Source organism: Oryx dammah, unplaced genomic scaffold, assembly GCF_014754425.2.
Source record: "Oryx dammah isolate SB20612 unplaced genomic scaffold, SCBI_Odam_1.1 HiC_scaffold_11163, whole genome shotgun sequence".
Lineage (NCBI taxonomy): Eukaryota > Metazoa > Chordata > Mammalia > Artiodactyla > Bovidae > Oryx > Oryx dammah.
In genome coordinates this window covers 1,831,715-1,847,987 of record NW_024080556.1, presented here as the reverse complement: position 1 = coordinate 1,847,987, position 16,273 = coordinate 1,831,715, and the positions used below count along the sequence as shown (strand labels likewise).

The 16,273-nt window shown below is 34.9% G+C and overlaps 1 protein-coding gene across 11 annotated transcripts in view; it reads right to left on the bottom strand.

The window, feature by feature from the left end:
- Positions 1-16,273, bottom strand: part of LOC120860696 (oxidation resistance protein 1) — a 459,170-nt gene that overhangs the window by 4,405 nt on the left and 438,492 nt on the right. For 6 of the 11 annotated variants that reach the window (XM_040236445.1, XM_040236449.1, XM_040236450.1 and 3 more), the window contains 4 exons: positions 6,299-6,379; positions 4,388-4,513; positions 3,461-3,613; positions 1,991-2,086 (listed from right to left, as the gene is read on the bottom strand). In XM_040236445.1, the coding sequence (XP_040092379.1) occupies positions 1,991-2,086; positions 3,461-3,613; positions 4,388-4,513; positions 6,299-6,379 (456 nt within the window). The remainder of the gene's footprint in view (positions 1-1,990; positions 2,087-3,460; positions 3,614-4,387; positions 4,514-6,298; positions 6,380-16,273) is intronic. The other 5 variants (XM_040236447.1, XM_040236452.1, XM_040236453.1 and 2 more) reach the window with 1 other exon arrangement.

Genomic DNA, 16,273 nt, shown 5'->3' with positions numbered 1-16,273 from the left:
GATATATGGCCAAGGTCTTTTCTCTGGGTATGCATTGCTCTATCATTATTTTCATTAAAAACGAGTAGCATGTTTATGACTTCCAGTTTCAATTTCTTTAAAGAGCAATGAATATAAAAACATCTGAGAAATTCAAGGGTAAAAACTCCTGGATGTTGGGTTTCCCTGGTGACCCAGTGGTTAAGAATCCTCCTGCCAATGCAGGAGACATGGGTTCAATCCTTAATCCAGAAAGATCCCACATGCTGCCAGGCAAGTAAGCCCATGTGCCACAACTACTGCAGCCCACGGGCCCTAGAGCCTGTACTCTGCAACAACAGAAGCCACCACAGAGAAGCCCACAACTAGAGAGTAGCCCCTACTCTCCATAACCAGAGAAAGTCCATGTGCAGCAACAAAGACCCAGAGAAGCCAAAAAGACAAAAAACCTTCTAGTAATATTCTTAAATATTTTCAATCTTTCATGGAAGTTCTACCTAAACGTGATATTAATACAACATCAATTTCCAGCACCTCGTCTTTATAAACATTTTCCGAAGTATTCTTTATAGTTCTCAATAAACTTTAACACTCACTTTTTCATAGATACATAACATTTGTTTAATTGCATTGTTAGTTAACAGGTAGAAACAGTATCACAAAAAGGACTGAAAACAAGCACAAATGAAACTTCCAAAATCTGTAACAACTACAAGCTTTCAGCTAGCTGTTGGCGTCAGTTGATATGTTTTATGGGAGGAATGGAAAGCACTGATTAATCTGGTGAGCACTTAAACCCAAGTTTGTTAAGAGAGTTTTTCTTGTGCTACCGAATTATATTTTGTTCATGCCTCCCTGGTGGCTCAGTCGGTAAAGAATCTGCCTGCAATGTGGGAGACCTGGGTTCGATCCCTGGGTTGGGAAGATCCCCTGGAGAAGGGAAAGGCCAACCGTTCCAGTATTCTGGCCTGGAGAATTCAATGGACTGTATAGTCCATGGGGTCATAAAGAGTCGGACACAACTGAGAGAGACTTGCACTTTCTATAAGCTGTGCTTAGTCACTCAGTAGCATCCAACTCTGCGTACACATGGACTGCAGCTCGTCAGGCTCCTCTGTCCATGGGGATTCTCCAGGTAAGAAGACTGGAATGGGTTGCCATGCCCTCCTCCAGGGGATCTTCCCAACCTAGGGATCGAATCCAGGTCTCCTGCACTGCAGGCAGATTCTTTATTGACTGAGCCACCAGGAAGGCATGAACAAAATAGAATTTGGTAACACAATAAAAACTCTCCTAACAAACTTGGGTTCAAGTGGCTCATCAGATTAACCAGAAGCTGTACCTAAAGACAACTCTTTTTTGTTTTTTTAAGAAACTATGTTGGTTCCTATTTTTAAGATTAAAATTTTATCTCCTAGGAACTGTCTGACATGCTGCACCAGACTGTATTAGAGACACTAAGACTGCACTTGATGCTTCAAATAGAGTCGCACATTCACTAAAATTTAGGTACATTTAAAAATTTTAGGTCTTATTGGCATTAGAATGTATCTACTTTAGTCAAGTCACAATAAAAAAAAAATCAAGTAATCACTTTTGATTTAAACCCAAATGATTTATTTTTTAAGTTTTTAAGACTGACTTTCATTATTAAAACTTATTTAGTAAGTTAAGGTTTCTAGAAATTTTACAATGACAATTCATAAACAAAATAGTAATTATGATGTATACTTCTTACTGGGCCAACAATGTGTGTCTGGTACCACATCAAGTGTTACACATATATGGTTCTCATTCAATTTTCAAACAACCCTGTTACATTTTATGATTCCCATTCTATCCACAGGAAAATTGAAGGTGAAAATGGTAAGGGAAAAAAAAAAAGTGCTAAGTTAACAGTAAAAGGCAGAAACTGAGAGTCAAATCCAAGTATGCAAAACTCCAGACTGAATGTTCTGTTCATGATACTATCTCTTCACAAACTGAATATAACTGGAATAACTGTCCTTACCTCAAATTCTGGACAGAATGTAAAAACAAAGGTCTCTCCAGTACCATAAAAGCCATCACTCACTTTAAATGGCTCAGATGCTAATGCACCAAAAACCTAAGGATTAAAAAAAGCATGTTAACGACACAACTATCAATTTGTTTCTTTAAGCATTAGCTCATTACATATGTTTAAGTAAAATACAAAAAAAAAAAAAAAGGAAATATACCATAGTTTTATCTATCTGTATTTAAACAGAGAAGCATGATCAGTTGTTAAACAACTCATATTATTGGCAGGTATAAAATATCAGTTTCTCAGTGCGAAAATGCTATTTTTCCTAGTTGTGAAACCTAGAAAGATGTTCATTATAACAATTAAAAAAGACAATCTAAAAAAGTGGCAGACACATTTCAGGATGACAATGTACATATAATAAAGACCACAGCTGTTGTGGTGCTGTAGAACTTAAGAAAGCAAAAACCCTCCAGCATAGGTAAACACTCTACTACTAAAAAGGTACACTAGTTTTTTATTACACAGTAAATTCCATGAGGACAGAATTTGGGTCTGAATTGTTCAGTACTATAATGCCTTGGCCTTACACAGTACAAGACACACAATGAATAAGAGGCCTGGACAAGTCAATCTCTAGGTCTAAGGTTTCAGATCATGAAATGGGAATGTCGAGTTTGATTGATGATCTCTATAGTCATTATATCTCCTCATATTCTATCTTCATACTCAATTTCTAAATAGATTTTCTTATTGTAAGGTATGTGTGTGTGTGTAAATATATATATGTATAAAATATAATTATACAGCTCGATATGGAATTAGCACAAAGCAAAGTCCCATTAAACCTTCACTCATATTAAGAGACGAGATATTACCAGCACTCCAGAAACTCCCTTTGTGCCTCCTCCATGTGACCACCTCCACCTCCCCAAAGGAAGCTACCAGGTCTGACGGCACCAAAGATTTGTTCTGTCTGTTTATGAAACTACTGTTTCAGAGATAACCAATGTTTTTCTTGCTTATCTGTGACTTTGTCCTTGGTCTCATCCTCACACAATTATCTTTAACTTTCAAAACTTTCTCCACACTTCAAGACTGTCAATTTTCACCATTTCCCTGAACCTCACTCTTATCTCCTTCAGACAGAAATGAACAATATAAACACCTCTTTTACTTTTTATAGGTTCTCACTATACTAGGCATATTTTGCTTGGCATTAGAGATACTCCCATACTTTAATATTTTTTTCTACCAGACTGTAATTCTTTGAAGGTAGGAACTCTTTATTTAATTATTCATGCTCATATCTATCCCTCTGCAGAACTCAGCATTGCCTTGCATATCAAGAGGACTCAATAATTAACAAATAAACTTAATAAAATATATTAATGCTTTTAATCAAAAGAATATGCTAAAACGCCTGCTACTTCCATCTCTTAAAAGGTAAGGTGTCTATGTTGTTACTTTTCATACCTGCCCATCACTGTCTTTAATCACCATCAGCACTGGAGTGTCTAAGCCTGTCATTGTTCGATAAAGGGTCTTCAAGCTTGTGCCATGCTTCCCAGTGCCATAAACAAGAGTCCATGGATAGCCGATTGTTCTTGGTGGAAGATGCTTGGTAAGCTTTGAAAAATAAATTGTTAACACATACTTGATAGCTTCTTATTGTCAATATGCAGAATATTAATGCCAGTTGGAATTAAATGATACTTTATAAAATGTAGGCTATGAAAGTAACAGTAGAAATTATTTATCATTATGAAAGATACAGAGATGCTTGAAGTCTGTACATTTCTTGGAATGAAATACTAATTGTTAATTAGACAAAGAATCATATCAAACAATATATATATATTAGAGGCAAGAAACAGATTCCTTACTGTTTGCATCCTCTGTATCAAATTAACAAAAATATCGGATGAACTGTTACCTTGATTATTAATAGCTCTTAAATATAGAGTAAGACTCTCAGAATTAGAAATCAAGCTTCAATATGTTACAGCTGTATGGTTCTGAACAGTTATTCAAACCTCTCTAAACCCAAGTTTCTTCATTTACAAAATGTGACAATAAGAGAATCCAACTCCTACAGGGGCTGCAACAACTAAATTAGATAACCTATATAAAGCAGGTAACTGGCACACAATAAGAAATTAAATACTGGCTATTACACTGTCTCACCTAAATTACTATTGCCATTTATTTTAATGTCTGGTTACCCAAATCTCCTAATATCTTCCATTACATTAATTGCTATAATTTGTTTACTTTTTCTTCATTGAAGAGTAAGAAGAGGAGCAATAACTCTGCCTTCTTCAGTTTTTAAATCAACTAAAAAGAAGCTATTTTACTCTCATGGGCACATATCAGAAATGTACAAAAGTGGGTATATCATACCTTTTCAATTTGATCTGGCAGCAAGAGATCACTTGGATCACTGAGGTTTGGTCGAAAAGATTCAGATTCCAGGTCTGCTCTCACTGGAGTAGTCTGCTTTGAATTTACGTCTTCCCTCGTAGTAATCTAAAGAAGCAGACAGAAGCAATATATTAATGTAAAACTGCAACAAATCTTTAAAATGTTTAGCCTTTTGAGAGATATCAAATCTTATACCTTGAAAAAGGTGGCTAAAGCTTTAATATAGGATTGTAGAAGGCAAAAGATGCTCCATCTCATAACAACGGCATGTCTAACGTAGAAAGAGATTTCTGCTAAAGAAGACATTTTCCTCGTCCACTTCATGAATAAGGACAGGTATTGAAAGATAAACCCTGTATTTCTGTGTAAAAAGGGTAAATTGCATGCAAACTATACTTGAAGGGCACAAGTGAGCAAGCTAGCCTGCTTTTTTCTCTGTGCTATTTAAAGAGATTATTTTTATGAGATTATTTTTTTCATGGTAAACAAAATTTGCCAAAAATAATTAAGAAAACTTCCTGGGTGCCAAAATTTTAATATTAATTTAAAAAATAGTACAATAAAAGTATAATGCTTCATTGGTGTGCATGTATATGTGAATTTATATGCTTTGAAAAGTTACTGTTATTTTTTAAAATGCCTTTAAAATTTTTACTTCCTAAACACAATTTTTTAAAATCTAATTGAACCAAATAATACATCTAAAACTTAAACTTGTTCACAAACCTATTTTTTAAATTAGAACAATTTGATGCACTGAAAAGAATGTATATGTTTGATGAAAATGATCTCACTGATATTCTTAAAATGATAAAAAATGTTCATTAAATAAAAATAAATTCTTTTAGAATGTATTATGTTGGCACTTTTTCATGTTAATCTATAAAATGCAATAATATTAGAAAGTAAAATATATGAAAACATAAGTATTACTGATGAAACTTTTAAATTGGAAAACAGAATTCTATTGGAGCAGATAACTAAAATGCAGCAATTTTCGGCGACTGTGATTCCACACAGGAATGAAATCTTGCTAAATTATTTTGTTCCTTTAACAGATTTCTTAGCAAACCTTAACAACATACATTTTCAACCAATACATGTTCTAGAACTGTATTGCTTTTTGATGAGAACTATATTGATTCTTTCACATCATGTTTTACCCTTATTTTGATGATGTGAAAGGTTAAAAAAAAAATCTGAGGCAGCATGAGAAGCATTAAAAGAAAAAAAAATCAGGAAAGCGTATCTCATTAAGAAAGAAGAAAACACACAATAATGCACAAAACTGAAAAATGAGTTCAAATATATACTTATTTCTGAAAAATCACAAAGGTTATTTCATATGTTTTTAAATAATTCATCTAGTTCTAGTGCCTAATCAATACTACTCCAAAATATTTCTAATACTAACCAGGAAAATCTCAAGGACAAAAACAATTCATCTCATTAAGATATTTGATGTAAGGCTGATACAACTGAAATAGCCTTAAAGAGAAACTTGCTATCCATTAAATTTTTAAACATTTCCCCATAGTACCACATCTTTCAGATACTGTTTAGTAAAGATTCAATCTCAAACTCGACATTCTTCCAACGTTAAATGAAAACTCCTCATCAATCTAAGAAACACAGTACTAAGAACAGTTCTAAAATAACAGAAAATTCCTCTGAATATTTTCAATAAGTGAAAAGATGCCAGAAAAGATAGCCCTATAGCTCTTCAAGGCAATACTGTACTCTTATTAATACAAAAAGGAATTTTCTGATGGGGCATTTTAGTGCTGCAATCAAAACAAATCCTTCAAAAAAGAGATTTGCTCTGATGAAAGACACTAAAAATAGGAAGTATTCCATCTCTGAAGGGGTTTAAACTACTGAAGGGGGCACCTGGAGACGTCTGCAGAGTGTGCGCAGTTCTTCAGTATTTAGAGCATCGATCCTGCGGTGATACTCAGCCACTGACACTACCTGAATATGGAGACAGGAAGACAATAATTCCACTGACAGTTGAGAAAAACAGCCCAAGTAAAATAAAAACTGGAGAAGTTTAAATGGGAAAGAGAATTGTAATTAGGATTTCTTTCCCCACTCCATGCTGAAAATCCAAGAGATTTATATATTGATCTACAGTGAAATACACATGAATATATTTAACTTATTAACTACCACATCCAACTAACTACTACTAGTACACAATGTAAAAGGTTTATTTTATGGATTGTTTCATGTAGATAAAATTTGACTAGGTAGCATCACAGTCCTTTATAAAAAAATGCTATATGAAATATAACATGTTTGCTAACATCAAAGATAACATCTAAAATCTAACTGTGTTGCAGTTTACAAAAAAAAAGGTAGTTTCAACTCTCCCGATCAGTTTAACTCAAGCATTACATGCTACCAGCAATGCTGGAAAAATTTCTTCTTGGGAAAGGTAGCATATACCCAAGCTATACAGTCTGTATCATAACAAAGAAGTGGAAGAGCAAGCAAAAGATATGAAGCACATTTTAAAACCTAAGACAATAAGAAAAATAAGCTCCGGAAACAGAAAATTAGATTTTTAAAAGCATATCTAATTGTATTCTCAGGCATGTCTACTTCAGTCTTTCTAAATAACCCCGAACTGAAAGTTTTTGCCTCTCCTCTACAGTACTACTTTAGAGTTGGTACTGCAGCAGTTATCTGTGACTGAAACTTAATGCCTTTCCTACATTCTAAATTACTAAAGGGAATTCTGTATCTTCTATAGTTGCCTAGACCAGTCTGTTACACACTGCTGAACCTGAAAGCCATGTTTGACAGATAAACATTATAAAAAGCCCACGAAAGCAGACAAGTTTCCTCAGACTGACACAACAGCTACAGCTTTTTCAGATCATGACATAATTAACAAAACAGTAACCATAACACAGTGAACTCTGGTCGTGCTATAGTATGTGCTGAATACTCCTGAGCTATGACAAATTCCTCTTGTGATCAAACAGTTATGTGCAGAGGTTCTGGCCACAAAATGCAGTTAAACCAATTGACCCACAAGAATTTAGACTTCTACACTAGGTTTTTAAAAAGGTTCTTGTTCTAGCCAACTGAAAGGAATCAGTCACCTCTATAAAGAGTTAGGTAAACTTGGTGAAAGCAATGAGAGACATGAGAATAAAAAAACAGAAAAGAAACTGAACAGATTTTCTCATTCTGGCCATTATTAGATTGACTTTCGCAAAGAACACATACAATATGATAGCTGACTCTTTACTTACAAAGAAACCTGAAGTGGTTATGATCTCAATCTCTGGGGAATTGGATGGAACTAGGTTTTCCTCCTCCTTTATCTATTTTTATCAATGGGAACAATAAGACAAAGGAGAGAATAAGAGTACATAAAGGAATGAAAACAATAAGAGTACATACCAAACAGGGTTTCTGTGTAAATAAAAAGAAGAAATGAAGTGCACATGAAGGACTGAATATAGTGCCCACCACAGAGTAAACAGGGATTAACACTAGTTTTACTTGATGATTTTCCATCATTTACCAAGGACCAGAGAATAATGCTAAAGAGTATACATATTTATGTTTGGTTTTTATTTTTGATATTAAAACATTTCAGTTTTCAATCTTCCCGACCCAGGAATCCTGTATTGCAAGCAGATTCTTTACCAACTGAGTTATCAGGGAGGCCCAGTTTCCCTACTCTGAAATTTAAATTTAAAAATATTAAAGATTGTTCAATTAAGAACAACAGCATTTTCAATAAGTATGAAAGAAAAATTAGGTACTAAAAGTAGAAAACTAAAAATCACAGCTTCCTTTTGTAAGGCACAAAAAGAACTTTCTACAAAATATTTAAAGATCAGTTATATTTTTCTCCTGTTTTCCTATGGCATTCAGTCTACAGGAGTTTTCTATACAAGAGGTTTCAAATTATATGACTTAACTATTCCTTTCCATTCTTTCTATTCTTCCACTCAATGCTTATCTTACACTTAAAGCTCTTCTTTTACCATATAAAACACACTTTCCGGAGGACAAAAAAGTTGAATTTGCTCACAAACGGATCAGTTATAATCTATGTACCAACATCACCTAGAAAAGGAACTGACAGTGAGGGAACCATAAATTGCCATTATAAGCTTATTATATCTGGTAATGTCATAGTTTCTTTAATGTCACAAATCTACTTTTCTAATTTTTTTTAAAACTATATTCCTTTCTTGGACTTACAAACTCACCACTTCCTTACCCTTAAATATTTACTCATGCTGTGATGAATGGAGATATACAACATTGTCAAAAGTGCAGGTAAACTAATAAAGAAGAAAGATTTGAAATCAAATGACTATGCTCTCGGATGGCCTTGGCTTGAAGCAGTATTTCGGTTGCCTGGCCAGAGACTGCAGTCACGTCGTGGCAGTGATAACGCAGAATCCCAGCCAATGGACCACCAGGCACAGTGGCCAGCGACAAGGCCCTTGACTCATCGGCTCTATATAAATGAACTCCCACAGAGAGACAAAATGTATCGAAACAAGTACAGTGTTTATTAGGAGGAAAAAGGGTATGTTATGAATAGACTCACATCAGTGAACTCAGGGAGCACATCTTGCATTCATGGTAGTTTAAACAGTCATAAGGGGCATTCTCTTCTGGGCTTCCTTTGGCCAATCACCTTGCTTTGCCTGGTTCTGAAACTATCTGGCTTATCCCACAGACCTTCCATGTGTGTTCACACATCTCTTAGACAAGATGGATTCTCGCGAAGAGGCCTATGGGTAGACTGACGTCATCTACTATGGGAAGACACTGCCCCCTGCACCTTTTGACCTCCGAGGAGCCTTTCTGTGCATGTGTAGTTAGGAAGGTCTCTGACTTTAAGAATGAGAAATACATGGTTTATTAGCTTTATTCTGGGCAAGGCTCAGATTCTCCTTCTTCCTGCTGTTGTCTTCATCTTGGAATATCTGCCCATAAAGAACAAACTCAAGCTGCTCAGCCTTAGGCCCATCTATCTCCTCCAGCAACTAAAGAAATATACTTCCCCCTAACAAAATGAATAAAGAGATACAGATTCCTAGTATATATGGTGGATCTGAAATTAGTCTCAAATTAACTTTCAACCCCTTAGTAAATCATAATCCATTACACATAAATAGATGTAGAAAAAGCATTAGTCAAAATCTCACATGCATTACAGAAACTCTCAGCAACCTAGAAATAGAGAGTAACTCCTTAAACTTGATAAAGAACATCTAATTAAAAAAAATCCTACAATTAAAATACTTTTCAACTCTTACTCAATATTCTAGGAAGACCTAGCTAACACAGTAAAACATTGAAAAGGAAATAAAAGGTATACAGGTGGGAAGGATGGAATTAAACTCTAAGCACATGATATGATTATCTGTAAAGAAAATTCTAAAAAAATCAACAAAAACCGATGGAATTAATAAGCAATTGTAGCAGGTTAGCTGGATATAAGGTTAATATACAGAAGTCAACTGCTCTCTATATATCAACAATGAGTAATGGGAAACTGAAATGTAAAATAATACTATTTATTTTAGTACAGAAAAAATATCAGTTCTTCCCAACTCGGTTTATAGACAACACAATTCCAATAAAATCCTATTCAGTCATTCTGTGGATATACGCAACTGATTATTTAAGGTTTATGTAGAAAGATCCCAACGCCAACACAATAATGAGGAAAAGAAGAAAACTGAAGGACTGACACTACTCAACTTCAAGACTTACTATAATCAAGCCTGGATATTGGTAAAAGAACAGATCAACAGAATGGAAGATACAGACCCTAGATATAGGCAAGTACAGTCAACTGATTTTTGACAAAGAAGCAAAGATAACACAATGAAGAATGGTCTTTACCAAAGAGTGCTGGAACGACTGGATATCCACAGGCAAAAAAGTTAAACTGGACAGTCTTCACACTTTTTCACAAAAATTAACTGAAAATGGATCTTTAACCCAAACGTAAAATGCAAAACTATAAAATAACTAGAAGATAACACAGAAAAATATCTAGGTGCCCTTGGGTTTGGATGCCTTTTTAGATATAACACCAAAAGCAAGCTGGATTTCATTATAACTAAAAATAACTGGTTTGTGACAGACACTGTCAAGAGAATACAAAAATGATCCACAGACTGGGAGAGAATCTTTGCAAGATTTATATCTGATAAATATGTTACCCAAAATATTCGAAGAACTTAAAAAACAATGAGAGAAAAAAACATGAACTAAACATCTGAGCAGACAAACAAGACTATGAAAAGATGCTCTATGTTATATGTCATCTGGGAAACGCAAAGTAAAGAAACAATGGGATACTACTATAAACGTCTTCAGGATGAAAGCATTGACAACATTAAATGCTGGTGATGATGTGGAAAAGTAGGAACTCTCATTTATTGTTGGTAAAGGACAAAACAGTATAGTCACTTTGGAAAACCATTTTGCTGTTTCTTACAAAACTAAAATTACACTTATTATATAATCCAGCAATCATACTCCCTGGTATTTACCTACATAAGCTGAAAATTTATGTCCACATAATATCTGCACACAAATGTTTATAACAATCTTTTAAGTGTCAAAACTTGCAAGTGACCAAAATGTCCTTCAGTAAGTAAATAGATCAACAAACTACGGTATGTTAAGACAATGGAATATTAAAGTGAAAGTCGCTCAGTGATGTTGACTCTTTGCGATACTATGGCCTATAGTCCATGGAATTCTCCAGGCCAGAACACTGGAGTGAGTAGCCTTTCCCTTCTCCAAGGGATCTTTCCAACCCAGGGATAGAACCCAGGTCTCCCACATTGCAGGCTGATTCTTTACCAGCTGATCCACAAGGGAAGCCCGATATTAAAAGTCACCACTAAAAAGAAATGAGCTATCCAGGCATGAACAGACAGGAAGGAGCCTTAAATTCATCTCACTAACTGAAAGAAGCTAATACGAAAAGGCTATATACGGTATGATTCCAACCATATGATACTCTGGAAAAGGCAAAACTACTAAAGAGTGAAAACATCAGTGGTTCCCTGGTCTTCAGGTGGAGCAGAGGAGACATGAACAGACAGAGCACAGGGTATTTTGAAGGCAATGAAAACTATAATGGCAGATACATGTCATTCCACAGAAGGTGTGACACAAAGAATGAACCCCGAAGCAAACTACAGACTTTGAGTAATCATGTATAATAATATTAGCTTATACAATATAACATGTACCACATTAATACAAGATGTAGATAACAGGGGTACTGTGTTTGGAGAGAAAGGGGTATATGGGAACTCTCTGTACTTTTCATTCAAGTTTTCTATAAACTTTGACTGCTCCAAAAAATAAAATCTAATAATTAAAGAAAAGCAGGGAAATGGTAACAAAATTCAGGTAGGTAGCTACCAATCTGGAGGTGACATGAGAAAGAACACACAGGATGATACTGGTTCATTGGTAACATTCTAGTTCTTAAGTTGGATAGTGAGTGAGTGAGTGGGATCAAAGAGACTCATTTTATCATTAGGTCTCACAACTTATATACGAATAAATATGCTTTTCAACTACTAAAGTCAAATAAAGAAAAATATTTTACACTGAATATATCTATATATGTCCTTTTTTCAATTATGTTGTAACCAGAGAGTAGATGGTTTATACAATAAGGCATATATAACCACTTGTTAAACTTCCCATGAATACGTACTATAGGTAGGAAATGCGGTATAGCAGAAAGAATCCTGGGTTTAGCTGTAAAACTCCTCTGTTGTAATTTTGATTCTCTTTAACAGTCATTCCTACATATGCCTAAGGGATCAGTTCCAGAAACTGTTACTGAAACCAAAATCTATGGATGCTCAGGTCCCTTACAGAAAATGACAAAGTATTTGCATACATCTATGCCCACTCCAGTACTCTTGCCTGGAAAATGCCATGGATGGAGGAGCCTGGTAGGCTGCAGTCCATGGGGTTGCGAAGAGTCGGGCACGACTGAGCGACTTCACTTTCCCTTTTCACTTTCATGTGTTGGAGGAGGAAGTGGCAACCCATTCCAGTGTTCTTGCCTGGAGAATCCCAGGGACGGAGGAGCCTAGTGGGCTGCCGTCTATGGGGTCACAGAGTCGGACACGACTGAAGTGACTTAGCAGACTTAAGCAGATGCACACCTCTTTCATCTAATTTAAATCAACTATATATATTACCTGTGCTGTGCTATGCTACGTCGCTTCAGTCATTTCCGACTTGTTGTGACCCCATGGACTGTAGCCCACCAGACTCTTCTGTCCATGGGTCCTCCAGGCAAGAAAACTGCAGTGGATTGCCATTTCCTTCTCCAGTATATTACTTAGAATACCTAATACAATGTAAATGATATGTAAATAGTTGTAAATACAATATAAATGCTATGGAAATAGTTGCCAGCATGTGGCAAATTCGAGTTTTGCTTTTTGGAACTTTATGGAATTTTTTCCTAAATACTGCTGATTTGTGGTTGGCTCAATCTGCAAATGCAGAACCGTAGAATGCAGAAGTGGCAGGTAAGGAAGGCTGATTATATTAGTTGGGTGAACTTGAGCAATCAAATTTAATCTATTTCTGGTTTTTCAAATGAAAATTATAATCATACCTTAGGCACTTTATGAGGAATAAATAACAGTATGTATAAGATATACATAAAGTAGAAACTGATACAATAAATGTACACAATAAATGTCAACCCCCTTCTCCTGGTTATATTCTGCCGATTTTGAGAACAAGCACAGCAAAGAATTTGAGAGCACAGCCTAGAGCCAGAACAGAATGGATGGATTCAAACCACAGCCTCGACTTCTGGTTGCAATATGACTACTGTATGTCTCTGTTTGGTAAAATGAAGGTGAAAGCAGCAATATTCTACAGTTTGAGGATTAAATTTTAAAAACTCATGGTAAGTTTATAGTGTTAGTATAAATAATTTTTTAAAATCAGTATTATAATCACTCTTCAGCTGAGGTCACTGGATAGAGCTTTACATTTAAATTGTTTTTCTTAAAATTCTAGCTGTGAGTTAATTTCTACACAGATGTAAATAATTCATCATGTGTTTTAAGCATAAAATCCTAAAATATAAAAAAGAAATTCATCTTGTCATATATGAGGGCCTAGGAAACAACAAAAAAAGGGAAATATGACAAAATCTAGTGAAGAATTGATAGAGAAAAGTGATGTTTAATATTTTAAATATTAAACAAACAAAAAATATTTAATATTTTGTGACTTTAATGTGATTAAGCTTACACTCATAAAATGAGCTTATAAATCTTCATGTCAATTACAGTTTATTGACAGACACAAAAAGGGCAGAGTATATGGGTATATTAAATATATAAACAGCTTTAAGTAAATTATTAAATTTACATTATACATCAGAATAAACTCTGCAACAGCCTTTAAAAATAAGATAGCAAGATGGCTGAGTAGAAAGATGCTGAGCACACAAGCACAGCAAAATCAGAATTATTCACAGAACAACTATCAGCGAAACAGACTGGAACCTACCAGAAAAGATCTTTAACAACTGAAGATATAATGAAGATGGGCAGGAGGGGTGGAGTCATGGTACAGTCCAGACCATACCTTTGGTAGGTGAACCAGAAACAGAAGGCTAACTATAATTGCAGAAGTGAAGTGAAATTGCTCAGTCGTGTCCGACTCTTTGCGACCCCATGGACAGTAGCCTGCACCAGGCTCCTCCATCCACGGGATTCTCTAGGCAAGAGTACTGGAGTGGGTCGCCATAATATAACTGCAGAAGTTCTCTCCAAAGGAGTCTGAGTCCCACACCAGGTTCCCAAATATGGGTGTCCTCTGCTAGAAAAACCAAGCCCCTAGAATGTTTAACTTTGAAGACCAGTGGGGTTTCCTTTCAGGAGACCCAGAGAGTTGTAGGAAAAAGACGACTTCAGTCTTAAAAGAGCACACATACTCTGAAAGACTTGGGACAGAAGCAGTAATTTAAAAGGAGCCAGAGTTAGATCTGCTTGCAGATTTTGGAGTTCTGGAGAGGCAGGGAGCAAAAGAAGTTCACCCTGGGGACAGAGACACTGGCAAATGCCATCTTTGGAACTAACAGGACTAATAGGTAGAATATGCTCTAAAATATACAGAATCAAATTAAATCTCTGTCCAGTTAGCTTGAGAACCATAATGAGGAAGCATGCTTGACTTTATCAATCACTGTGTACAACAGTGATTCAAAAATTTTTATAGATTATAATCCGTTTATAATTATTATAAAATATCAGCTGTATTTCCTGTTCTCTATATCTGTAAAATGGTTTCTTTTTTGTCATATTAACTACTTTGTTTTACATTTTAGATTCCATATCCAAGTGATAACATACAGTATTTATTTTTCTCTAACTTTCACTTAAGCATAATGCCCTCTAGGTTCATCCATGTTGTTGCAAATGGCAAATTTTCTGAACGCTTTCTCCTACCCTACAGCTTCTGGGATTTCTACTCCAAAGCAAGGAAAAGAGTTAGAAAATGGGGACCTGAGCTTGTCTACACACCAAAACACATTATACTATATTGTACCATCTTGTAAAACTCTCAAAGACATCTTGGTGAGGAAATGAATATGCTAGGGTTGAGCTGTCTCTGTTCTCCAGGACAGCTTAGTTCAGTAATAAGTCCATATGAATATTCTCACCTTTAAAATGCCAAGTGATACTACTGACTTTGCAATTTATTGTGAAGGTTAAATGAAGTATTATATATAAACTCTAATTATGTGCAGAGCTAAGGACCAATGAGAAGCATGCTCTCATATCTGACAAAATCACATAACACCTTACTATAAGGTTGAAAATTAATCTGTGACTGTAATAAATGTGTGATGTACACTATAATGACCTATAAAGTTCAAAATATCCACATTTTGCCTGTATTTGTAATGACCTATATTATAGTATTACCAAACTAATGATAAATGTTAATTCAAACTGCAAATTAAAAATATATGAATAGCATCACTGTTCTTAGTTTAAAAAAAAAGCTGTGTTAACTGGCTAATCTAATCTGATTAGAATTTTAACAAATCCAGTCATTTCAGATGACTAAACCCTCTGTGGTGATGTTTCATAAACAAAAACCTGAAATCGTCAACTTAAAAATAAAAAGATTTAACAAAGTACTCTCAGCCAAATTACAGCACTACTAATAGAAATCATTTTGATATTTTTACACAATTGAGAGTGGCAAGCTGCTGGGGGCAACTTTCTAAGTCACTCTGGGGTCTAAGTATATATCCAGTCTCATTTAAATCACCTACAACTATAGTACAAATAAAATGAACATTCATAAGGCAAGATATAATCCTAAACTACCAAAGAAAGAACAATGGGCAATACATTTTCTAACAAACAATGCATAAATACTTACACCAAAAAATACCTAGGAGTCTTATAATAGTAAGGTTGACTAAGATTTTTCTTTGTTAGAATATTATTTAAGGTTTTGTATTAGGCAGTAATGCTTGAAACTTTTTGGACAGCTTAAAAAAGGTATTTTCTCATATGGTTAAAACAATAGTCTTCATACACTAAATTATAAATGGTATTTGGTTTGGGATCCAATCAAAAAAAAGGTTCTACTTATTTTTAAGCAAAACAAAAATTTACTCATTTTTAAGGAAAACAAAATTCTGAGTATTTTCCTACAAAGCTTAACTTGAAAATTAAGGCAGTAATAAAAATTTGATAACTTCCTGCTGATGCAACACAGGAAAACCCAAGCACTTTGACAAACCAAAATCATAGTCCCTTATTTATTTCCTTTTGAAGATATTTAGGATTA